Below are 26,891 nucleotides of genomic sequence, written 5' to 3'. Positions count from 1 at the left end.
ATATTGTGAAGGATTCTCTCAGGAAAGACTATCAAGTCAAGATAATCTAAGCACAAAGGGGAGTGGGATGTAGCAAGTGACAAATACCTCTGCCGTGGTAAAATCAAACAACATTAAGTCTATAGTGACTGACCCAAAGGACATTATGATTTGCATGAATTTTTAGCCACTTAGGAGAAAGAAACCCAGTCAACATCAAGAACGGCTTGTGAACACAGTACCTTTTTTGCCAGTTATTTCATTTGAAAGCATGGCTAAACACAGTTGAATGCTTGGTTAGTGAAATCAATTGATCCTCGTAGTACTGTTTTAGCCTCTCCTCTGCATTAAAGAAAAGGAATAAAACAGCAAAGGTGATACACTTGAGAGGTTAGTGATACAATGGGAGAGATACATCTCCCATACCCCCCCCCCCCCATTGAATCCTCCACTGCTGCAAAGCATCAGTTATATTTGTGAAATATGACTGTATACGAATAAGTGAAAAGAGTGGACTTGGTGTTGCTTTTGTTAATCTTCTGTGGAACTGAAAGGCACTTGCCTCACTTCATGTCACTAATATTTGGAGGGACAAGACTTCCAAGATGGCTGCACATTGAGTAAAAGCTTAATTCTAGCTCTCCAAGTTTAAAAACAGAAACTCAGCAGATAAAGCCAGTAGACTTATATTTCTGGGTAAGTTTCCATAACTGGCTAGTAAGTGTGCTGGCTGGATGCCAGGAAAAAAGAACTACAGATAATCTGAAAGAAACTTAGCTACAAAAGGTAAGAGAAAACACTGACTGGGAAGAGTACTCCAGCTGTTGAGCAAAAAGAAGTGCATGCTCCAGACATGACTTCCAGTAACCTAGAGGAAAGTATAAGACAACTGAACACATACCTGATTGATTAAAGTAAATGAAACACTCATGGAGTGTATCAGCTCAAATAACAAAAAGTTAGAAAAAAAATGAAAGAAAATTTAAACAGATGCTCAGATGAGGTGATAAAACTACAAAAATCAGAGGCTGAAATAAAGAAAAGACTGGATGAATATGAGACTGCTCAAGAAGAGGTGTTTAAAAAAATAATAGAACTAGAGGACAGAACACACAAGGAAAATCTGAGAATTTCTGCTGTACCAGAGAAGTTGGAAGGAACCGACTATATTAATTTTATGAAAGCACAAATAAGTAACTGGACTGGTATTCCACAGCAGTTGCTAAATGAAAGGGCACATTGTGTGTATGCTCCAAACCTGGCTATGAAAAAGCAGTGTAGACCTTTAATACAAAAGATGCAGTTCTATCAGCAGAAGGAGTTGAATCTAACAAAAATGTGGCAGAAGGACAAAGTGCTAAAGCGGGAGACATCAGAGTGTTTGTGGAGATTGATTATTCACTGTAGACCAGGCAAAAGAGGAGTAAATTTATTCCTTTATTCAGAGAATGTCAAGAACTGGGCGGCCACGGTGGTGCAGTGGTTAGCATTGCCGCCTCACAGCAAGAGGTTCTCCGGTTCGATCCTCGGCTGGGGTGCCTTCTGTGCGGAGTCTGCATGTCCTCCCTGTGGTCGCGTGGGTTTCCTCCGGGTGCTCCGGTTTCCTCCCACATCCCAAAGACATGCTGCAGGTGGATTGGACACTCTAAATTGGCCCTAGGTGTGCGTGTGAGTGTGCCTTCTGTGGAAGGTTGGGCGCCGGGCTGGCAACTCGACACCGTAAAACTCCACTGCCATTCAATGTGCGGACAGGTGATCCGCTGTGGCGACCCCTAACCGGGATAAAGCCGAAAGAAGAAGAAGAAGATTCAGAGAATGTCAAGAAGCAGGTGTGAGATTCAAAGTGCTATACCTAACTGTATTCAAAATATTCTTTCCTGGACAGACAAAATAATTTTTTGATGCAGTACATGCTAATGAGAAATTATAATGTTTGTCAAAAAAAGTAAGCTGTGAAACAGAAGGAGATTCTGCTACTTGTTCCTGTGGTTAAGACCACAGAGAGACTGCCACTGAAACCTTTTCCAGTGTTTCAATGACAAATGTTTGAGAGAAGGAAAAATGCATAAGAGTTCAGTAGAACAATCAAGAGTACATTGGAAATGAAGCAGAGATAGGATTTGGGAGATGAAGATAAACAGGAATAAAACAAGTAACTTGGAAATTTACATATGGGATTACAAAGCAATAATTATATTTATGAAACATGGCCGAGCAAAGAAATTGGGAAATACTGGATTTTTTGACTCTGTTAAACTTGTAGGGGACTAAAGCATATGCACTACTTCATGTCATTAATGTTTGGAAGAACAGGAGACGGGAAGAGGAGGAAGAAAAATGTTTTTTCGTAAACTAATATTTTTGTAGTGCATGATTTTTTTGCATGCTATAAAATAAAGTTTTCTCATCTGTTTTTAAGTGTAATGGGGATACTAATGTAAACAGGTGCGCCTGTTTTTTTCCTCCCTTCTCTCATTCTCCTTGATCAGTTAAAAATGTAGGCACTGCAATGTGAAAAAAAAAAAAAAAGAAGTGTGGTCAAAATAGCATCTTACATAGGGGAATGACTGGATTAAGGCCCTTAGCTTGTTCTAGTAACAAGTTTTAAGAGAAAGAAAGTAAATGAAAAAGAACTTTGAATATTATAAAGCTTTTTTTCCTAGCAAATAAATGTATTCTTAGCAACTTTGTATCTGGTCCTCATGTCTCCCTTGGCGCAATCTGATAAAGAGAAATGGCTAGGAGATAATGTTTTCTGAAAGCATTCAAGTGTTTTCCCAGCTATGAGAGCTATAAAGATAAGACAAAACCAGGCAGCATGTGGTAGAAGCACAGGCTGTACTATGCATCTTATTATGGATAACCTTTCTTTTAGATTAACCCAGTCTGTAAGTGTGGCTGTCAGTTTGGGACACATGCTACTACTAGGAGGGTAAAACTTAAATATTTGAAGATATGCATAGTTTTGTGTGTTAGCATTAAGTTAATACTTTTTAGGGGGTGTTAAGGTATGTTTTTTGAGGGCTTTTAATAAAAAGTTTTGTAAGATGTGACATAGGCTCAAATGTATATGACAAGAAACAACCGTATAAAAGATTAACCTGCCAAACAGTTTATGCTTGAAATAGACAATTAACAAAAAATCTGTTACACATAAAAGGTGGGAATAATAACTTTTTAACAACATGATGCTTTCTGTTTGCTTGTTTGTGTCTTTCGGCTTTTCCCGGTTAGGGGTCACCACAGCAGAACTCCGGTCCGCTAATGATTGGTAGTGGATTTTTACGTACCGGATTACCAGCCCTGACGCACAACCTTCAACGAAGGCACTCCCCATTCACGTATGCCTCCACACAGAAGACACTCTAGTTGAGAATCGAACAGGACAACGTCTTGCTATGAGGCGACAATGCTACCGCAGCACCAATGATGCTTTCTGTAATGTCTTTAAATGTCAGTGGTCTCACAGATGAACACAAAGAAAGTGTAGTGAACTATATTAAAAAAACATAGAGTGCAAAAAGCTATGCTACAGGAGATGCACTTTGAAAGAACTGGACGTGAATTTGATAGACATTTTCAAGATGGTTATACCTGGGACAAAGGAAAAGAGAAGTGCGTATATTAATTGCAAGAGGAGCTCCTAGTAGTGACAGAAGAGGATAAAAAAGATAACTGTAGATCTGTTGTACTATAGGGCTACTGGCAAGGGAGGAGGATTAAATTATGTATTTATATTATACCTAAAACTGCTGTAATAAAGCTTAAGAAAATTCTTGGAGAAATAATCAGTTTTTAGCAAGGAATATTACTTATAGATGGGGACTGGAATTTGCTTTGCAGCAGTGAAGATGTGTCTGAGAAGCCTAGAAGTAAAAATATAACAAAGGGTAGATTTTTGAAGAAATTTATGAAAATATCTAGCATGGAATTTGAGTTCGGTACTACGAGTTCAGAATGAACTGGGCTAGGCTAGACAGAATTTACATTTCACAGGAACATGTACATTTAATTGAATGTCTTGATACATACCCAATAACTATATTTCTTTCAGATTATGGGCCAATAATAACTAAAATAAAAACACAAAGTAATGAAATAAAAATGAGATAATAGTACTTCCCCACCTGTCTGTTGAAGAGAGAGGAAGTAAAGTAATGAGTAGTAGAAATTATTCAGGTGCTATTAGAGAAGATAGAAATTTTTTCTGAAAATATAGCCAAAGTGTAGGATAAAATTAAAATGGAGTTTAAAAATAGGGTGGAAGAAAAAGAAAGGGAGATATGGTTAAGAAATAAGAATTATTTAGAGTGTCTGACAAATGTTGAAGTATTGCTGAGTAGGGATAATCTCACAGAACAGGAGGAGCAACTGCAGAATGCTAAACAGAAAATAAGGGATTACCTTGCTAATATGCTTGACTTTAGAAAGATTACTGTTAAACTTTTTTTTTTTTTTGATAACTAGAGCAGAAAAAGTTTTAGCACGACGGCTCGGACAGCAGGAAGTAGAAAGGGCTATTGTCAAGCTTTAGGGATCCTGTAACAAGGAAGATAAGAGATGCTGTAGTGGTATTAGAAATAATTCAGAAATTCAATGAAAGTCTGTATAAAGCAGAGAAATATAGAAATCAAGGAAAGGTAAAATGGAAATGTTTATGGAAAAATTTAATATGTCAAGATTAGAGGTAGATGAGTTTCAATTTCTGTTAGGATAGGAGGAGAATGAGATAAAAATGGTGATGTATAACCAATGCACAGGAAAGTCCCCAGGAGTAGATAGTATTCCTGTGGAAGTTTGAAAGTTATGAGGAAAAAAAATATAAAGATCTGGAAGGTTTTAACAGTATTGTAAGAGGAGGAATAGAAGTGCCACCATCCTGGAAGAAAATGGTGCTAGCTGTAATACTTGAACAGGGTAAAGATCCATCAAATACAGCGTCATACAGGTCCATTTCAATACTAAACCATGATTGTAAAGTGCTTATATATAATGGCTAAAAGAATGGCAAAAGTGATGCCAAAATTGATAGATATGGAGCAGTGTGGTTTTATGGAGGTGAGATGAACATTTTACAACATTAACAGAACACTGGTGATCCAGAGGGAAGTGGAATATAAGAAATTACCTCTGTTGGTCTGTTTTGATGTAGAGAAAACATTTGACAGAGTAAGCTGGGACTTTGAGCAGGGCAATGGAAGCATTTGCATTCCTTGATTAAAATTATAAGGTTGATTAGGAGGCTATATGAGGGATCAGAGTCGAAATTTAAAGTAGGAGGGTTCCTCTCTGATAATTTTTGCTTGAGCAGAAGAACCAGGTGGGAGTGTCCTCTTTCCCCTTTGCTTTTTGTTTTATATTTAGAACCACTGGCAAGGAAATTAAGGGACTCGGAAATTCAAGGATTTAATTGGTATGGAAGTCAAGAAAAGCTGGTTCAATTTGTAGATGATATTATTTTATACTTGATAAAACCAGAAATGAACATTTTTTGTTGAGTAACATTTTTGAGACAGTTTCATATCTTTTTGGGATACAAAATTAATGAAGCTAAAACAGACAGTAGCTATAAATTATGTACCCACACATGAATTGGTTCAGCAATATCCATATTTATGGGGACATGATAAAATGAAGTACTTAGGAGTTTGGATTAAAAATGATTCCAGTTTAGCAACTAAGGATATGTGGGAGGAGACTAAACATAAGATAATATAAAAAAATTGAGAAATTGGAAGCTCTATTATATGGATATGTTTAGTAAAAAGCAGTTAAAATGTTTTTAGTCCCTTTACACAGGTCAGGCATATTTTTATCAACCAGATGAAAAGTTGTGGATAGCAATAAAGAGCTGAAGGATTTTATCTGAAAGGGGTAGAATGCAAGAATCGAGTGGGATAAGATAATTCTTCCAATAGAACAAGGCAGATTGGGATTACATGATTTGAAGGGGTATTTCAGAACAACACATAAGGCCCTTCTATACATAGCAGAAGCAGAAACCTATAATTTAAAGTGGAAAGGGATGATGATGAATCGACGGGGGGGGGCATAGCTCAAGAGACAAGGAGGGACTTGGATTTTGGATGCACATCTGTAAGGAGAATAACTGTAGTCATGCATAATATTGTGTTCATAAAGTAGCAGAATGTTTTCTAAGAACTAACCCAACACAGGAATGGAGAGAGAGGAGATTCTGCCGATAGGGATGACTGCAATTAGGGATACAGACAATAGACAAGAGGGGGCTGGAATTTATTGGAGAAAATTGGCAAAGGAACCAAGGTATTGAGAACAAATCACTAGAGAGGGAAAGGTAATAGAATGGGAAGTCACCAATAATTTATTTGGACTGCAGGTTATAGATCGCCTTCCCTATTAAAGATTGATAGAGTATAAGGACAGAGAAAGAAATGGGGGGGGGGGTCCTAAATGAAAGACAGCACTGATGGGAGTTCTTAATGGAATCTAGAACAGAAGCTGCTGTTAAAAGGGAATAATTAGAGCATATGAAATACTGCATGATAACTATAAGAATCAGAGGAGGTTAGAAAGGATTGGGAAGAGAGATTTTCTTTATGAATTGCTTATACAATGGCGGGATATATGCATGTCTCCCAAATGTGCAACACAATGTAGAAGATTTAGGATTCTTCCTTGGAAATGTTTACATAGGTGTTTTATATCCCAATTTGACTCCAGAGAATTTTTCCTTAGGTAGACAGCAAATGTTGGAGATGTGATGGGAGAGGTAGTTGGGAACATATTTTCTTGGAGTGTAATTGGTTGGCAGACTTTAAAGATTCCATGCAGACTACTCTGTCAGAGGTACTGGGTAATCAAATTGATGTATCTGCAGAAATTAATTTTCTGAGCTGTGATACAGTATCAGAATTGTCTAGACATAATCAGACCTCACTGAGTCTAATTGTGGTGGCTGCCAAAAAATCACTTACTAGAAAATGGACATCAAACTCTAAACCAGCTCAACTAGAAATAGTGAATATAGTAACAGAGAGAAAACAACTGCAATTGGGATCTTTAGAAAAGGGTATGTGCAAATTACATAGAAAAATGGGAATTGTAGGAACAATACATACAGGGGAAGAAGGAGGTTTAAAAGAAGTCAGGATTTAAATGAGCTATGTAATGTTTGCCTGACAATTACTGGGTAGATGGTAAGTGATGTATAATGTTTGCAACAAAAATTATGTCAATATGGTCTGTGATGTAAAATACTTGCAACTGGCGACTATGTCAATATGGTTTGTTTTCATTTATATAAATATACGATTGCCTATGTCATAAGTGATAATTTACTAAAGATGCTTCTGTAGACTGTGTCCTACAATAAATCATTTTGGAGATGCAGTAGTAGCTCATCAGGTGATTATGTGCATGTTTTTTGGCCGTGTGACATGTTAAACCATTTTAATGCAGATTCAAGAAATTTGTGATGCACTATGGCCAGGAAAATATCAAAACATGGATTTTTTTTATCAATGAGATATAAGGGGATGATCTTTAAATGAGCTTGTTTTACTTAAGAGCGTCTTCTGAGTGGAGACATGCGTTAATGGGCGTAGCTTCATTGAAGGTTGTGTGTCAGGGCTTGTAACTCAGCACGTAAAAATCAACTACCAATCATTAGCGGACCGGAGTTCCGCTGTGGCGACCCCTAACCGGGAAAAGCCGAAAGACACAACAGCAACATTGTTTTGTAGGCTCAAAAGGTACAACACAAAAGAAGATGAATATCAACTCCTGCTAGCAGGATAATCATATTTAATCAAAGAATTGTGCAATTTGGAATTGTGTATGGTAATAGTAAGAACATGCTGATGAATAGATGGGCTCCTTATTTATTGGAGCTTGGAATGGAATTTCATTGGCAAAATCTGACTGCAAATGCAGGCGACTTAACATAACTGTGTAGGTACTGATAAGTGCTGAGCTTCTGTCAGGGTGCATGTTGCATTTGTAAATATATTTATTGGTAAACACGATGTGTACATGTTGGTGATTTGTTACTACAAGTTCCCAGGAGTGTAGAACTAAATCACAGCAAATTTGTGCTGGCTTTAGTGCTTAGATGTACTTTTAACTTCTAACAATAGATTTGTAAAATATCTGTTACACTTCCAGTTCTATTTTTTCAATTTTCTCCATTTGTTATCACAAGTGCATAGTCAGACTAAGCTTTCAAGTCTCCAAATCTTACTTATAGATACCATAAAATATTCTGTAATGCTATGCCTGTTTTCACAATTTTAATATTTTCTTGTTTTTACAAAAACATTAAGAATTCCTAATAACATTTTCTACATATTCTGTATTCCCTTAAATGCACTGAAGTTTTGTGCTTCCCATCACTGTGGTGTTAAATTCAACCTTCCAGAAACTAATCTTTTTCGTATTAACACAAAAAGACAAATTCCTTCCCTCCTATCCTCCTTTGTCTTTTCTTTGTTGCTTTCTGCACATTTATTTTTGCTGGCAACATGAGTCCATACTTAAGTACCACAGCTCTGTTTTCATGAGCTTTGCAAAACTTAACTTCTTGTTTTTTTTTATTTTGCCCTCCCCAGTGTTTATTTTCCTGTGCCCACACAGTTGCTGCCTGTTGTAAATATCTTTTTACACACTTGCCATTTAGTGTCTATTTTTGAAATACAGTTCATGCTAAATAATGCATTGTTTTTTTTCTTTATACTGTGTCACTCCATTTTCTTTAAATAATAATTCTTACTCATCCCCTTTGGGCGCATGGTGTTCTTTACATTTAAATATTTTTCTGCTTGTCCTGTTTATTCTTATCTTCCCTTTTTGTATGTCTTCATTCTGTTAGGTATTATAAAACCCAAAATAATATTTCCATCACTTTTCTTTTTATTTCCATTTCTTCTGAACCTCTGACATGGTTTTCTTCTGAATTATTTATTTACTTATTTCTATTTAACCAGTCCATGTCTTTTTCCATTCTACTTTTCTTCACTTCTACCATCCCGGCCTTTTCCTTAGCATTTTTCTACCTTTCCTATATTCTATATTATTCAAATGCTATTGTATTCTGATTTTTTTTCTTTCTTATGTTCTTTTTGCACCTTGTGTTTGGTGACCATTAAGCCTCATGCCTCAGGCTATTTTTTCCCTTTAACCTGTCTAGTCAGCAACCATGTCACCCTTTGGTGAGACCTCCTTTCCAGAGGAAGTTAGGATTGTCAGCACCTCACTGTTAAATTGGGCAGGTGACAGAGAAAGCGCAACGTCTGAATGGCCATCATGCAGACAACATTGAGGGTGCTCTGTCTCCCTCCAGTCCCTCTTCTATCATGTCATTGTTTCTGCTTTGTCTGGTACAGTCCTTATCATCATCATGAACTAAGGATTTGGCTTCATCCCCAGACTGAGGCTGCCATTTAAGGATGGGCCCTCATTTTCCTCAGACTGCAAGTTATCCAGTTACATCAGTTGTATCAAAACATCCACATTTTGTGACTGGTGAGGGAAGTTGTTTAGTCCTAGCTCCACAGCTTTATAACTGACATGGTTGTATGCATCACCTTGAGAGTCTTTAGTGCTTTCTTCCTTCATGTTCAACCACAAGCCTTTCAGTTCTCTGTAATAACAGCTAGTAATCCGCAAGCACACATCCTTGCAAGCCTTTTTGTTAAATGTTATGTTAAGCATGGCTTGTATCCATCAGGTATTCATTACAATGAAGACATCACAGAAGTGATAAGAGCAATCTAAGAACCCCTTAACTGTCTTTACTTCTGGATTCTGTACAAGCTGACACATGCATGTCATCCACAGACAGACAGGCGTATAAGGAATTGTGATAATTTGTTATGAGTGTAGTATGTGTAACAAGGCAAATTAGCAAGATATTTAATCCTGGAGATGTCTCTCTTATTGATTTCTAAAAAAATAATAAATATTGTGTAAGCCTTTATTTTTTACTTCTGCCTTTGTGTTGTCTATTTCTATGCAATGCACATTATAGCTAATACATTTTAACTGTTATGAGTAGTCATGAAAACCATATGGATTATTCATATTAGATGACTGAAAATTAGACTTGCTGTTAAAATGTTGGGACTTGCATTGTAGAGTCCCAAAACAGAGAAAAGTAGACTGAAAAAGGGAGACGAGCTAACATCAAACATTGCTTTTCTCCTTTAATCTTGTTTTTTTTTTTTTTTTTTTTTTAAAGGGGAGCAAGCTCCTCACATCTCCCAAGGTGGTATGCACCAACTCTTCAGAGATTGCCATACCTCTGGAAGAAGGGAATATTCTGTGAAATGGCAATCTTGAACTTAGTATGTGCAAGTCTGGATTTTTGGTCATTCATTCTCCACATTTTTGGGACTTGCCATTACAAGTCCCAACATTTTAACCATGCTGTCACTAAAATAACCAATTTCTTTACATTTTACAAAAGTTAAAAGTCATAAAATAATTCCAGACCTAATAATGTTTACTGACTTAGATTAATACTGTGGTAGGGTCTCCAATGACCAGCATTGCGAACAGGCTAGTTATCTGTTCACTCTGCATAATTACTTCAGTTAATAAACATATTGACTTAAGAGTTAGGAAATAAAAAAATTGGCGTTGCAAATTAAATATTCTTTTGTCTATGAAAAGACTGCTCTTGCCTTCAATAGCCAAATCAAGTTAGTGTATGCAGACTGTTGATTCTTTCCTCGTTTGCTTGTCAAGCACATTAGCCTGCAGATCTAATGACAATATCTTGTGAATGCACGTGTATCCTTCTCTATACTGGCAGATTTATTTATGCCAGCCAGGATCCATTATCTGCAGTGATAACTGTAAGCAGTCTCTTACTTAAAGTCTTAATTCTGTCTGTTCCATACCATTTACTTACTAGTCTCTTAAAAATGTTTCTTTTGGATTTTTTTTTATTTTATTTGCCCACTGTAGCTTAAACAGGATTAACCTTCTTAAATATTCATAGCTTGTCATAGATGTTAAGCTGTGAAGAGTTGAGAAATGTAGCAGTTGTTCAACTTAATCAGGAAAATACAGTATGCAGAGTCTATAGTGTTAAGAAACAGTACAGTTCTGCCTGCTGTTTAGAAAGTATGTAGGTATATAGGACTAGAAGACATTACTATCCTGTCTGCTGTGCAGAATTACAAGAGCTGGGGACTTAAGTGCACTGTGCTGGTTAGAGGACAGCAGTTCTAGCTGTTAGAGAGCTTTTCTAACAGAGCCACAGTGTCATTTGTACTAACCAGGTATGTGCATTTCTGGCATGGTCAAGTAACGGTTATATACCTTTCGTTCTTATTATTCAGGGCTCTATTATCAAGATGCTGTGAATTTCTGCCCTCCCTGCCCCAGTCATTTAATTCTGTATTCTTCCTGTAGTGTATATCAAGATTCAGCTTCGCTGCTGAGTAACTCATTATCTTCCACCCCTTTCAACTCCATAATGTGCTATTTATTTAGAAAATCTATTTGAAACATCCTAGTCACAAAACTGGACTTTCACTGTTTAATAACAAGGGTATTCACGCTTGTTGTCAAGGCATATTAGTACTTTTTTGCATTTGTAGTCTGTTTTTTCTGTTTCATTTAGTATTTTAATTTTTTTCTTACAAAATAGGATCATCACTTGGCAAATTGCTTCTAATCCACCCCCTTTTTCTCTCTTCTTCGAAATAATGCATATCTTTGTTAAGTACTGATGTAATGAGGCAGCTGTTGTATTACACAGTTGTAATAATAATGCCATTGTTTCTTCCCCCAGCCACTGACAGTGACAACACCATCTCTTAACATTGCGGAGAACATGGCTGACTTGATAGATGGATACTGCAGACTTGTGAATGGAGCAACTCAGTCTTTTATTATACGACCTCAAAAAGGTATGAATTACCAGGGCTGGGATTGGCGGTTGTTTTTGTTGTTATATCAGCAGCATGCGGTTATTTGAGTTCAGTATCTTTCTTGCTGTAAATGTCCTGAAGAAGTTATCACTGAGTTAACTATTCTGCACTTACATGAGGTAAAAAGTCATCATCTTTCTGAAAACCTGTTGTTGCACAGTGGTAGAATGCCTTTCTTTCACTGATCATAAGCTGTTACACACACGCAAAAAACTTGGGCAGTCTCCAGTTATTAATTTCCACTTGTCAAGAGATGTACTTGTGGGTTTATTTGTAATGTAATCATTGTGCAACAACCTAGGTTCTTTTCTTGTTTTAATAAACTACTGCATTTTCATGTGATTGTAATATTGTTGCTTTTACAGATTAACCAGTGAATGTTGGCAACATAAGTTTGTTTCAGTGGATGTTAAACAGTGCACTCATGTTTCATAAGCTGTTTTGTAGCATGCTAAATATTGTAACTGTTACTGTTTTGTATTTAGTGATTAACAACTGTGTAATAGGAAACATTACACAGTTGAGCATAACATTCTGACTTTCACTTACTAAGTAACTGTTGCATTTTAAGAACACACACACTTCCCCATGCATGCACCTGCTTTTAAGTTAATAACGAAGTTCTTTGGCAATGCCCTCTTCTCCTTTTATTATCAATTTCATCACAGGAAAGTGCCTGTTTTTGTTCAATAAATGCTTAATATAGCTGGTAAAATATATTTCTAAGCAGTTTAACACAGTGGTTACTCTGGTAACATGAGTTTGAATCCATTTAGATCTTCAGCAAGTCACTTGGCTTATTTGCTTGTAAAAACGAATAAACCAGGATGTACAGTAAATGCACTTTATAGCTGAAAGCCATGTGTCAGAAAATATTTGCCTCATTTGAATAGTAATCCAGTCAACAAAGAATAAAATAAATAAATTAATATGAGTTAACTGCAGCTTAAACAATATGTATGCCTTTTCATTCTATTTACTTGCTTCAAAGGCAGAATTTTTGTCTTCAGTAACTTTGTGCTGCACATTAGGAAAATGCTTATCACACATCATAATTTTTTGTACATTGAGAAGAATACCTATAGTTGATGAAAAATGAGTACTGCTACTACTTGCTTGGTAAACATTAATTTTAACTCTTATTTGTATCACATTTGTTTGAAGAAGACTTTTATTATCATTTGGTATTTGTACTTAAGTGTAATTTTTCCTCATTTGTCCGCGTTGATGCCTAACGTGACTTGTTTATATTAGTTTATTGCAAGTTTGAGTTGTTGCATTTTCAGTTCTTTCTGGAGCAAAATACCTGTCTAGCTAGGCAAATGGATGCTTGCTGACTGATTATCTGAAGGAGTCTCTGTTATCAGTAAATATGTTCCTTGTCTGAAGTACAGACACTTTAGGAGCTTTCTGAATGTGAGGATGCAGTATAGGTGTTATTATTCTAGCGCAAGCACAAGTTGACTTGTTACTTCTCAGTAATCACTGTATTGTAAACACTGTCGTACCGACACACATACAGACATGTATATGTGAAACAGCACAATTTTCAAAGGGAAGATGTCATATTCAGAAAGCCATGTTGCATTTAAGACATTCATTATGAATATGATGTAGTGATTTGTGTTACTGGTATACATTTGTGCTAGGATAGGTGAAAGCGAGTCTTTTACAAATGTAACTGGAGGATAACATTCTAGACCTTACAGTAGCCACAATAGTGTAAAAACTACCAGCTTCAAAACAGAGTCTTCAAATGAGCTGATAAACTTAATATGTTTAAAAGTAGATATTCCTCTTAAACTGTTTAGTTTCCTTTTGTATTGATACACATTTAACCTTTATTTCTAAAGAAACACTAAAGGTGGAGGAGTGTCAATATTCACCAAGGATATTCACACCACCAGGCTAGTTGGCCAACACAATGTGTCTGAAATTCTCCAAGTGCAACTAACACTAGGTAAGACTGCAATCCAAATTGTAGCTTGCTACAGATCCCCCACCATACCCCAAGATTCTCACTACACCTTTCTAAACATACTGGAAAATATTAAGATAGAACCAAACACCCTAATACTGGGTGATTTTAACTACCCTGCCATTAACTGGGAAAACTACTCATGTCCCAACACCTTTGCTAGCGGTTCTTGGAATTCATAAATTCCAATGCCCTGGATCAACTAATCCATAGTCCCACCAGGGCTCCAATATCCTAGACCTGGTCATTACCAACATGGGAAATCAATGCTCCATACCTATGGTCACCCCTCGTTAGTCAGGTCTGACCATAAGCTAATCACCCTTAACATCCACATCCCACCCCACCCCCAGTAAAGAAACCACCATAAAAACTTCTCCAAAGCCAACTTCATGCTACTCAAGTCAGAAGTGACAAACTTCATAACACCCATGCAGACGGAACTGAAAGTTCAACTGCTGAATCCTACACTAAGGCACTGTACGAGCACATCCACTCATGCATGAATCATGCCATCCCAAATAGAACCAAAATGCTCTCATCCAAAAAAGGAAGCCAATCTGGTGGTCCCCTGCCATAAACAAACTTTACAACAAAAGGAAGAAACTTTTGCAGAAAAGGGAGAATCCCAGGATGCAAAAACTCCCTTACTAGCCTCAGTAAGAAACTGAGATGCCTCATAAAATCCTCCAAAGCTAGTTACGAAAATAAAATTGCCAAAGATTCCAAAGACAACCACAAAGCATTCTATAACTATGTCAAGAATCTAAATGGCAATGCTCAGATCTGCTCTGAGCTAAAACAGAATGGCATTAAATATACTGATCCAAAGGATATTGCCAATATCCTGGCAGATCGATTCAGTGCCAACTTCACCCCCCTCTCACCCCCTAAATGGCCCATCTCAATACCGGAAGGTTGCCAAATTCCAGTAATAACGGCCACACAGGTACAAAACGCACTCTCTAAAGCCAAGAATACAGCATCCATGGGACCAGATGACATCCCGGGCTGTGTACTACATGAACTACAATATGAACTGGCACCTCACCTAAGTGTCATGTTTAATCATAGCCTCACCTCAGGTTTCGTGCCCACTGAGTGGCACAGAGCTACAGTTATCCCAATCCACAAGGGGGGATCCACCTTGGATCCCGGAAACTACCGTCCCATCAGTCTGACAAGCCTTATCTGCAAGGCCATGGGCGTATTATCATGGAACTTATAAACAAAGACATTGGCAACCTTCAAACACTGGACCCCATCCAGTTTGGGTTTGTGAAGGGCGATCTTGTCTCCTGAACCTGATTGACTTCTTTGAATCAGTCTCCAGAGCCATGGACAAGGGTAAGGTGGTCCACACAGCCTATCTAGACCTTGCCAAGGCCTTTGACACCATCCCCACTCTGGAATCATAGATAAACTTACTAAGTTGGGCATTAATCCCTATGTCACCCAATGGGTTGCTAAATGGCTTACTGATAGAACCCACACTGTAAAAGTAGCCGACTCCAAATCCAGCTCCAGACAAGTGACAAGTGGAGTACCTCAGGGTTCAGTCCTGGGGCGCTCTTGTTTGGCATCTACTTCTCTGAAGTACAGGTCAACACTAAGGGACTCTGGCTAACAAAGTTTGCAGATGACTGCAAACTGGGAGCCATTATTGAATCCTCAAATGATGTGGATACTCTACAAAGGGCCTTACAGAAACAGATGCTTGGTGCCAGAGCCATGGGCTCAAGCTCAATGCCAAGAAATGTATTGTTATCCCTTTGGGAAAAAACATGTATCCATGAATTACCATATAGGTGGCAGTACACTAAACACAGAAAGTGTGATAAGAGACTTAGGGACACAGGTGGACAGTGGTCTCACCTTCGATAACCACATCGCCACAACAGTCAGGAAATCCTTCTATGTGGCACACCTCATCACGAAGGGCTTTTCATCCAGAAAAAGGAGGTCATTGTCCCACTGTACTCATCCCTCATTAGACCCATTATAGAATACAACGCCCCATTTGGTATGTACCTCTCAAGACATCTGCAACAACTGGAAAGGCCTCAGAAATACCTCACTAAAAGAATCACAGGCCTAAAGCAGATGCCCTCGCTGACCGCCTTAAAAACTCCAGCTATACTCTGTCGCATATCGTCTACTCAGAGGCGATCTCTGCTTAACATACAAGGCCATGTCAAACCCAGAGCTGTTGGACATGCTACACTTAAAGAAATCCCAATCCCTCAGAGCTACACGCTCCAGGGATCTAAACCTTGTCATCACAATAAACAAAACATGCTGGAGGGATAGGTTCCTGACCCAGAGACTCCCCAGACTCTGGAATAGATTGCCCATACATGTCAAGCAGAGTGCCTCTTTGGACCTCTTCAAGAGGAACCTTGATGATTGGATGGGAGAAAGGAAATTCACCCCAGGGATCACGTCAGTCGCCCTGCTAGACAGGGGTCCAGGTAAGTAAATAATGTGGGAAGAAATAGCCAGGGAATTGCTATGGCTAGGCTTGTATAGGCCCTAGGGCTGATAGCCTAGTACCAACCTTTGAACCTATGAACCTATAAAGCCCTATAATTAAAATGTTTAACTTTGCCATTCTGATTAGCTGGGAATTTAAATTTATTTGTGTCTTTCGGCTTTTCCCGGTTAGGGGTCTCCACAGCGGAACTCCCATCCGCTAATGATTGGCAGTAGATTTTTACTTGCCGGGCCTAATGCACAACCTTCAACGAAGGAACGCCCATTCACACATGTCGCCACACAGAAGACGCTCTAACTGAGAATCGAATGGGCAACGTCTAACTGTGAAGCGAGCACTATAGGATGAGGTAGACTAGGAAGACATCCTTGTTGGGGGGGTTATGAAACTTCAGTTTAAAAGAAGTCATGTCAGTCCTCCAGAGGTCAGAGATGTATCTCAAAATATTGAAATCCGTCCTTAATTGTAAATAAATACTGATGCTGAAACAGCCAATCATGCCCTCCTTAGTCAAGTGCTGCGATTAAAGTATACTTCCCTCCTCACCAACCAGGAAAAAATATAAATAGTAATAATACCCAAGTTGTACAGGCAGGCCCACTGGACACACAGTTCATTTTCAGGGGCAACCCAAGAAGCAGCATCTTTTTAAGTGATTTGCTCAGGGTCATACAGTGGGCAAATGATGTGTAAGGGAATCAAACCCAGTACCAGAGGAACTACAGCTCAAAGCCTTAACCCTTTGCACCAACTACCACATTAAAAAGAGAAAATGCTATTGTCTCTGTTTCCGTTATTTTATATTTTTGTAAGTAATTTGAATTGCTCATGGCATTTAAGACTGATTAAAATGATCGAGTTTCTTTTCTGAAGGTACTGAATTTGGTTAACCTAATGACATTTTAGTTATGGAGGCGGGGGGCTAAAGTTAATAGGATTTGATAAGCCTTTCATCTCCTGACAGATGCAAGTGTTTTCTATAGGGTACCAAGGCAGAGATACCTCTTCAAGAAACTGGCAGCAGATCTAGCTGCTGTTTCTTTTGCTGAAGCACAGTACCTTAGAAAGCAGCCAGTGCCACTATAGTAGTAAAAAGTGAATGCACAGTTGAAGACAAATTTAACACATAAGGTGTATGTGTCTACTAATCTGGCATTGAGAGTGTCAGTCTGTATGCTACTTACAGTCTAATGCCAGGGATCCTGAGAGTAAATTCAGGTGTCAGTAGTAAATTAAGCTTGTCCACTGCAGATAGACTAGGCATTCACAACTAAATCTGCCTATAATACAGTAAAGGGCGTACACCATTATAAAATGACCAACAGTAATAGCTCTTAGAAAAAAAGAACCAGTCTCCTAGCTCACATTTTCCCAGAAGACACAAAATCAGCTATGGTATCCCCATCCTGAATCCATCCTGTTTGAGAAACTAATTGTGCATGTTTTGACAGAAATGAAATAGAAGGCCATGTTATCAGTGAAGCTTTTTCATATACCCCCAATTTTTCATTTTGGCGTGCACTTCCCAGTACCTAGTAAGCCATTTTACAGAAAGCATCAAAACAAGGCAGCAACATAGTCAAGGCACATAAGTAACAGTACAGAGTCTCTCAGAAGTAGTACCATCAAGTCCAGAAATGTTTACAACATCTAGTCTTCCACCTTGTGCTTTTGAGAGAGGTCTTAATACTTCAGATATTACTAGGGAGAGGCTAGTCTGGTTTCAGCCAAGGATGGGTAGTTATAGTCTTTTGTCTAGTGTGCTGAATCTTGAATTTTTACTGCTTGTTTACTAAGATGGTGATAAGAGGTTGGCTCCTTTTGTGGTCTGTAAAGAATTTGTGTCCTAAACAGATTGAGATTGTATTGAAGTCATACCAATGTACTCCACACCACCCAGTGTTACTACGGTTACAGGGGTGATTACTATGTTCTCATTATAGTATGCAGTTTGTTTTCTAAGAAGCTGTTTGTTTTTGTTAACCAGGCACCACTGTCAGTTTTAAGTACTTAAAGGAAGATGTTAAGTTGTCTATCTCGCCTTCATTCTTGCTGGATGGGTTCGGAGCCGACCTCGGCTCCGACTCGGCCACTCTAAAAGCTCGAGAGTTGGTTCCACCGGCTCGAGGCTCCCCTTATATCCCACAATGCTAGGCGAGAGTTACCTCAGATCTCGTTTGCCGCTACTGCTTCGAGGTTGGTTTTCTACCGGTTCCTGGTAAGTACTATTTCTTAGTGAAATCAGTCTTTAAAAACCCCTTTAATTTAATATTTTTTTCTTAGTTTAGTGTAGTTAGAAAACTTTTTATACCTATCCCAAAAATTTTCCGTTTTTTTCCCTCAAGAACCTTAGGTTCTTCCCTTGGGCCTTTGGCCTTTCCTTCCCTAGTGGAGTGTGTGTGCATTATTTTATTAAAATTCTAGCACTGTTTTTTATTATAAGTTAATTTTGACAGGGTGTAACTAGTGTGTCTGTGTAAGTGTTTGTGTACACCTGTTATAACAAAAATGTCTAAAGAAGCAAAGGTCTCCGGATTCAAGAAGTGTGATGCGTGCTGTCAGAAAATGTCTCTGACAGACGCTCACACTTCTTGTATATTGTCTGGGGCCTTTGCACCTGCAGGACTCCTGTGCTGTGTGCCATGGCTTCAGCCCCAGGGTCCTGCAGGAAAGAAAGAATAAACTGATTCTTAGAGGCTTACTTAAGCCAGAGGATTCCCTGTCTGTTTCAACAGGGAAGCCCTCTAAGGCAAGGGCTCCGGCTTCTGAGCAGAGACCTCAGGTTTCTCAACCTTTGCCTTTATCGGCTCCGGCTGGAGCCGATAAGTCTCAGTCCACAGTTTCTGTGGCTCCCTCGGCTCCGGCCGGAGCCGAGGTTATAGAAGTTCCCGTGTCGGCTCCGACCAGACCTTCGGAGCCGACAACTAGGAAGAGGTCGAGGTCACCATCTCTTGGCTCCGTTCATTCGGCTCCAGGATCTCCCCTGCTGTCTGAACGGAGCCAAAGGTCTCACTCCTCTAGGTCATCGAGGCTGTTGGATCATGACCTTCAGAGGGTAGTGAGTCGACTACTTAAGTCCGAGGCACTGGCCCAGATGCTTCAGAGCCCGACTCATCAGTCGATGCCTGCCCCGGTCCATCAACAATTTCCTCCTTCGACTCTTTTGAGTTCGGAGCCGGGTCGTGTCGGAACCGAGACTGTGATCACGTCGGAGCCGATACAATTGTCTTCGGCTCCGTCGTCGGCTCCGTTTTCTTCTTTGGAGGAATCTCGGCGCCGGACTTCCCTCGTCGGCTCCGAGGGGTGAGTGGCATCGGACCCTTGTCCGACCCCCTCTCCTCTCGGGCTTTGGCGCTGGTGAGTTCGGCTCCGACATCGGCCTCGGAGCCATCACTGTCGGTGCCGAGGGGGGTTCTTAGCTCCTCGGAGCGGGGACCTCTGGCTCTGCCTGACAGGGGTGCATTCGAGGTCATGCGGAGTGTGTTAGAGCCTGGCTCTACTCCACAGTCGGCTCCGTCCGCCCCTCCCTCTATGGTGCCTCAGGGTAAGTCGACTCACTCCCTCATCCCGGACCGCAGAGAGCCAGCTCCTCAGGAAACCCCTGTGGGGATTTCATCCTCTTCCGAGGCCTCTCCTGATTTGGCAGAAGAGCCCCCTCGGAAGAGGAAGTGTAAGAGGAAACACATTGACTCACCTGAGTCCATCACGTCAGACACAGATTTGGATGATTCTGAGGGTTCCCCCCGTTCCCCTTCTGAAGATGTCTCATTTGCAGACATTCTGGAGATCCTGAAACAGAGGGGAAATTGGCCAGCCCTCAACCCTTCGGAGGACGAATCTGTGTATCTTGAGGCGTTTGGCTCTCGTCCTTCCACCTCCTGGGTGTCCCCCTTCGACCCCCTCATGCAGGTGGTTGCTAAGAAGGCATGGACGGCTCCTGATTCACTGGACCCCACTCCCAGGAGACCTTCTAAGTACATAACAGCTCCAGCAGACAAGCAATTTCTAACAAAAGGAGTTTCTGTGGATGCTATGGTGGTAGCTGCTGCCACAAAGAAGGAACTAGCTGATCCTTCAGTACCTGTCCATCCACCTAACAAGGAATCTAGGTCCATGGATAGGTGCGGAAGCGGATGTTCTCCTCAGCGACATTTACCATGCGTTCGCTGAACTACCTGTGCCATTTTACTCGTCTTCAAAGGGACCTGATCAAGGAAGCGAGTGAAATGTTAAAGGATCCTACAGCTGCGGGTTTCCAAGACAAGATGAACACGCAGCTGGCTACCGCTAATTCCATATCCAACTCCTCCATGCGCCTCCTTTCTTACGCGGCTGATGGAGCGAGCAGAGCCGCAGGGACAGGTGTGGCCTCACGTAGGCACGCCTGGATGCGGCTATGCAATTGCGGACCCTTTCAAGGCGTCTTTCACGAAGTCCGCTTTTGATGGATCAGCCCTGTTTGGTCCTCAAGTGAAAGAAACCCTGACTAGGTGCGAGACTGATGGCAAGACCCTTTCTGCCATCGGAGTCCATTTTGACCCTTCTAGGCCTTACCCCAAAGGCCAGAAGGGTGGAAAGATGTGGTTCCGTAAACAATCTCAAGGGACTTCGCCTGACGACAGAGTCGTTTTCCTACCAAAGGCAGAGGTGGGAATAACAATGGTAGACGCCCTAGGGGCAGGGGGGGGTCCGCAGAACCAGGGCAATCGGGAAGCCTTCCCTGACAAGCCCTTTCAGCATCCCTGAGGTGTTGCCCGACTGCCCATCTTCGGAGGCAGTCCGGGGAAGATTGTTACTGTACCCAGGAGCCTGGCTATCCCTGGCTCAAGACAAATGGGTACAGTCCATCATTTCGAAGGCTATTCTATCCCCTTTCTTCGCTTTCCAAATCAGTCAAAAATCCCTTCCAGATGTTCCACCGCTCAAAGGGATCTAGCAGCTTTGGAAATTTCAAAACTGCTTGCAAAAGAGCAATTCAGCCAGTGCCAGTAGACCAACAAGGATCCGGAATCTACTCAAGGTTCTTTTTAGTTCCAAAGAAAACAGGGGACTGGAGACCGATTTTGGATCTCAGTGTCTTGAACAAATCAGTCAAGAAAACAAGATTTCGGATGGTCACGCTGCAATCCATCCTTCCCCTTTTGGGCAAAGGAAACTGGATGTGCTCTATAGACCTTCGGGATGCGTACTATCACATAAAAATGAACAGACGCTCCAGAAGATTTCTCCGCTTCAGGCTGGGAACCAGTCACTTTCAGTTCAGGGCCCTGCCCTTTGGTCTCACCACTGCCCCGGTGTTTACCAAATGCATGGCAGTGGTAGCTTCTCACCTGAGACGACAAGGATTCCAGGTGTTTCCATATTTGGACGACTGGCTCCTCACAGCTCCTACCAAGCATCTCCTTCTGATGGCCAGAGATTATACTTTTCGCGTTTGTCAAAAACTGGGTATTTCAATAAATTGTGAAAAGTCTGTTTTGTCGCCTTGTCGTACTATTACCTACATAGGCGCAAATCTAGATACGATAAACATGTCTGCAAGGCTAACACATCAAAGGATATCAGACATTCACAAATTGGTATCACTCCTTCTCAACAACAACAGAATCAAAGCCAGGTTAGTTCTAAAGGTGTTGGGAATTATGGCAGCGGCCATACCTCTCCTTCCATTAGCCAGATACCACATGCGGATCCTTCAGTGGATGCTTTTTACTCAATGGTCATACCAGGAACTTCCAATGTCTCACACCATTGTGATCACGCAGGTGCAAAAAGCATCTCATGTGGTGGATGTCTTCCCCATCTCCTGTCGGAAGACCTTTTGTGCCACCTCCTCCGGTTGCCACACTGACAACGGATGCCTCCCTGATCGGGTGGGGGGGGCATTATCAGGGCAGGACAGTCCAGGGCACATGGCAACCAAACGAATGCCACTTGCACATAAATGTTCTAGAGATGAGAGCAGTGCTTTTAGCGTTGCAAGCCCTTCAAGACTCTCTTCCCTTGGGAACAATTGCAATCCAGACAGACAATATGTCTGTAGTGTGGTACATCAACAAACAAGGCGGAACCAGATCATACCCCCTGTGTCGAGAAGCACTCAGACTGTGGCAATGGGCGATTTCTTCTCAGCGTTTTCTGATAGCAACGCACATCCCCGGGAAGTCCAATCATATTGCGGACAAGTTGAGCAGAGCTATTCTCATGCCTCATGAGTGGTCTCTGAAAGACTCTGTGGTGAGAGAAATTTTTCTCGAGTGGGGTCAGCCTTGCTGCGATCTTTTTGCTACTCCCCAAAACAGCAAGTGCAGAGAATTTTTCACTCTGTTCCCTTTACCAGGCCAACCCAGCAGAGACGCTCTAGTCCAAGTTTGGCCCCGGGGACTTCTGTATGCATTTCCTCCTTTCCCACTGATCTCTCAAGTAATTCAGAAAGCTATCGCTCAGAAGGCCTCATTGATCCTCATTGCTCCTTACTGGCCTCGACAAGTATGGTTCCCCTTTCTACATCGTTTTCTCTTGGAGCGACCGTGGAAGCTGGACCTAGTTCCAGATCTTTTGATCCATCAGTCGGGTCAGTTTCATCGCTCCCTCCCTCTCTGAACCTCACTGCTTGGTTCCTCCAGTTCCTACCTTAGCCAGGCTTCCTCAATTATCTCACTCTGTTAGAGATATATTGATAGCTTCCCATAAATCTTCCACTCGAAAGATTTATTTGAGTAAGTGGAAACGCTTCTCATATTGGGCACAAGGAAAGGACATAGATCCTTTCACCGCTTCCATCCAGCTAGTCCTTGATTTTCTAGCTGAACTCTTCCATGCAGGTTCATCTCCCTCTACACTTAAAGTTCAATTGGCAGCTATTTCTAACTTTCATGTGGGTATTGCTGAATCTGCCCTAATGTCCCACAAACTCTGCAAAACCTTTTTGAAAGGAGTTTTTCTTCTCAGACCTCCTATAAGAAATCCTCCTTCTCCTTGGGACCTAAATTTAGTTCTTGCTTCTTTGATTCTTCCCCCTTTCGAACCTGCAGCTTCCTGTTCCTTAAAATTGTTATCATGGAAAACTCTTTTTGTGGTAGCTATTACATCAGCTAGAAGAGTTTCAGAACTTCAAGCACTCAGTTGTCGTCCTCCTTATCTTTTGTTTCATAAGGACAGAGTATCCTTACGAACTAACCCGTCCTTTTTGCCTAAAGTGGTATCTGCATCAAATCTGAATCAATCCATTGATCTACCAGTCTTTTTCCAGAATACTCCAATAGGTCTGAACAAAAATTACACTGCTTGGATGTTCACCGTCAATTGAGGTACTACTTGGATAGAACTAAACAGTTCAGAAAATCTGATCAGCTGTTTGTCTCCTATGCGGAGAGCAGAAAGGGACTTTCAGTTTCAAAGGTATCATTATCCAGATGGCTAACATCATTGATTTCCCTTGTATATGAGATTAGACATCAAAAGCTGCCTGATAAACCTAAGGCTCATTCCACCAGAGCTTTGGCTACTTCTTTAGCTTTCCAAGACAGACTGCCTATTGACACCATTTGTGCAGCGGCTACTTGGGCTACTCCTCACACTTTCATTTCTCATTATAAGTTGGACTTAGCTTCTAGGCATAGAGCTAACTTTGGTTCCACTGTTCTCAGGAGTCTGTTCCGTTAGGCCACCGGGACAAGGTGCTAGGGACGGTCCCATCCAGCAAGAATGAAGGCGAGATAGACAACTTAACATATAGAAGTTATGTTCTTACCATAACGTTCCATGTTAGTTGTCTTCTTCTCGCCTTCTTCTTGCGTCCCACCCTCCTTCCCCCTGGCCTGGACAGACCTAGAGGAGTTGTGATCGTGACCTCTCTTTCTACCACCTCTTTCTTAAGACATATGCTGTTGGGCATATTTTCTGGGTCAGGATGTAGGTCACCCTTCTTTCTTCCTGTTGTTAGAGGTGGACTCTGTTTATAGTTATACTGTTACTATATAAGCTGGGTTTAGCTTACAAACGAGATCTGAGGTAACTCTCGCCTAGCATTGTGGGATATAAGGGGAGCCTCGAGCCGGTGGAACCAACTCTCGAGCTTTTAGAGTGGCCGAGTCGGAGCCGAGGTCGGCTCCGAACCCATCCAGCAAGAAGAAGGCGAGAAGAAGGCAACTAACATGGAACGTTATGGTAAGAACATAACTTCTATTTACTGTGTCTTGTTTCTGTGATACATAGGAGGAATGTAAAATGTGCATTGTTACCTGTGTTGATAGTAATGCATGGAGTATATATTGTTGTCAGAGAGCACACAGTACAGGCAGAACAATTCCATAAGTTATCATTAATGCTTTGCAGCTTTTGAGCTGTGAGTGTTAAATTGAATTAACAGCATGTATACAAACAGACTGTACAACTGTATATTCACATAAGAGATTTATTGAACAAGCCGACAGAGCACTACAGTGAAATTAGTTACACTTTCTTTATAACATAGATACAACTGTCAGGTACACTGCACTTCCTCAGCTGACTCAGATTACCAAAAATGTCCACCACAATAGTCTTTTTATAGTTTCAAAACTTAGCCCTTGATGAAAACATTCTTTTCCTGTATTAAAGCCTTCTTTGTCTGTATCTTTATCTCAATCCAGAGAAAACCAGTTCTCTGCAGGCTGAAATTTCTTTCATTGATAGGATAGTTGTAACTTTTTCTGCTGTTAGCCATTTCCCTTTAGCTTGAATATCTGTGTACATTCGACTGTTCAGGACATTTCAACAAGCCTCTGTTGTTAATGCCATTTGTTACAAAAACATTCAGAAGCATAATATTTTGTTTTAGACATGCGCATTCTGTTAAACTAATCATTTTGAAATACAATATGCCATGCATGCACATTCTTATTTCTTCCTGCATTTGCAGGATCTGTATTTTTATGCTATTCCTAAAAATGTCACTCTTGTCACTAGAGACAGCAGTTTTACCAATACATGCTGTTACTGTGAGAAAAGCAGTTTTACGAAATCACATACATGCCATTTATTTGAGGAGAAAAACAGTTTTACTTTATATAATTGTATCAATTCACCCCTTTTATTTTGAAAACAAAAAGAATTTGAATTAAAATTTTAAATCAAATGTTGAATCTTATAGAAAAATCATGTCTCCATTGGTTATGTTACTTTTTACCAGCTACATTAGTTACAATAGATACCTGATTGACAGTCTTTTTAATACAAAGTTTAATACATATGCACATTATTATGATCAAAATAATGGATACTATAGAAATTAAAACTATGATAATGGTTTTCCACCATTCTGAAAATAACCCATTTAACTAATCACTCTAGTCACTATTCCTTGTCTTTTTAGCCTTTTCAGATACTAGTTGCATTTTACTTAAATGTTGCTTTATGGATTCTGTCTTGTCTTAAATATACAGTGGATATAAAAAGTATACACCCCCTGTTAAAATGCCAGGTTTTTGTGATATAAAAATGAGACCACAATAAATAATTTCAAAACTTTTTCCCACCTTTAATGTGACCTATAACCTGTACAATTCAATTGAAAAACAAATCTATTAGGGGAAAAATGTAAAAAAATAAAAAAAACATACAATAAGCTGGTTGCATAAGTGTGCACACCCTTAAACTAATACAAGCACCTTTTGATTTAATTACAATATTCAGTCTTCTTGGGTACCCACCTGCCATCAGAGACTCTGATTAACCCCAAATAAAGTTCAGCTGTCCTAGTAGGATTTTCCTGACATTTACTCAGTTGCCTGCTACAGCAAAAACCATGCTTCACAGAGAGCTTGCAAAGCATCAAAGGGATATCATTGTTGAAAGGTATCAGTCAGGAAAAGGGTACAAAAAAAATTCCACAGCATTGGATATACCATGGAACACAGTGAAGACAGTCATCAAAAAGTGGAGAAAATACGGGACAAGAGTGACGTTGAAAAGAACTGGACGTCCTTCCAAAATTGATGAAAAGACTAGGCGAAAACTGGTCAGGGAGGCTGCCAAGAGACATACAGCAACACTGAATGAGCTCCATAAATTTCTGGCAAGTACTGGTTGTGTGCTACATGTGACAACAATTGCCCGTATTCTCCATATGTCTGGAGTATGGAATAGGGTTGCAATACAGAAGCCTTTTCTTACATAGAAAAGCATCCAGGCCTGGCTAAAATTTGCAAAGCAATACATCGTCTCCCAAAAGCATGTGGGAAAATGTGTTATGGTCTGATGAGATCAAGATTGAACTTTTTGGCCACAATTCCAAAAGGTACTTATGGCTCAGAAACAACACTTTGCATCACCAAAAGAACACCATCCCCATGGTGAAGCATGGTGGTGACAGTATCATGCTTTGGGGTTGCTTTTCTTCAGCTGGAACTGGGGGCTTTAGTCAAGGTGGAGGGAATTATGAATAGTTCCAAATGCCAGTCACTTTTGGCCCAAAACCTTCAGGTGTCTGTTAGAAAGATGAAGATGAAGAGGAATATCACCTTTCAACACTACAATGACC

The 26,891-nt window shown here is 40.3% G+C and overlaps 1 protein-coding gene across 10 annotated transcripts in view; it reads left to right on the top strand.

Moving 5' to 3' along the window:
• PTK2 (protein tyrosine kinase 2) overlaps nucleotides 1-26,891 on the top strand; it is a 4,250,095-nt gene that overhangs the window by 2,251,808 nt on the left and 1,971,396 nt on the right. For all 10 annotated transcript variants that reach the window (XM_044067250.1, XM_044067257.1, XM_044067247.1 and 7 more), the window contains one exon: nucleotides 11,759-11,876. In XM_044067250.1, the coding sequence (XP_043923185.1) occupies nucleotides 11,759-11,876 (118 nt within the window). The remainder of the gene's footprint in view (nucleotides 1-11,758; nucleotides 11,877-26,891) is intronic.

The sequence above is a fragment of the Protopterus annectens genome, chromosome 3.part1, assembly GCF_019279795.1.
Source record: "Protopterus annectens isolate FY-2018-M chromosome 3.part1, PAN1.0, whole genome shotgun sequence".
Classification (NCBI taxonomy): domain Eukaryota; kingdom Metazoa; phylum Chordata; order Ceratodontiformes; family Protopteridae; genus Protopterus; species Protopterus annectens.
This window is presented reverse-complemented; position numbering and strand designations above follow the sequence as displayed.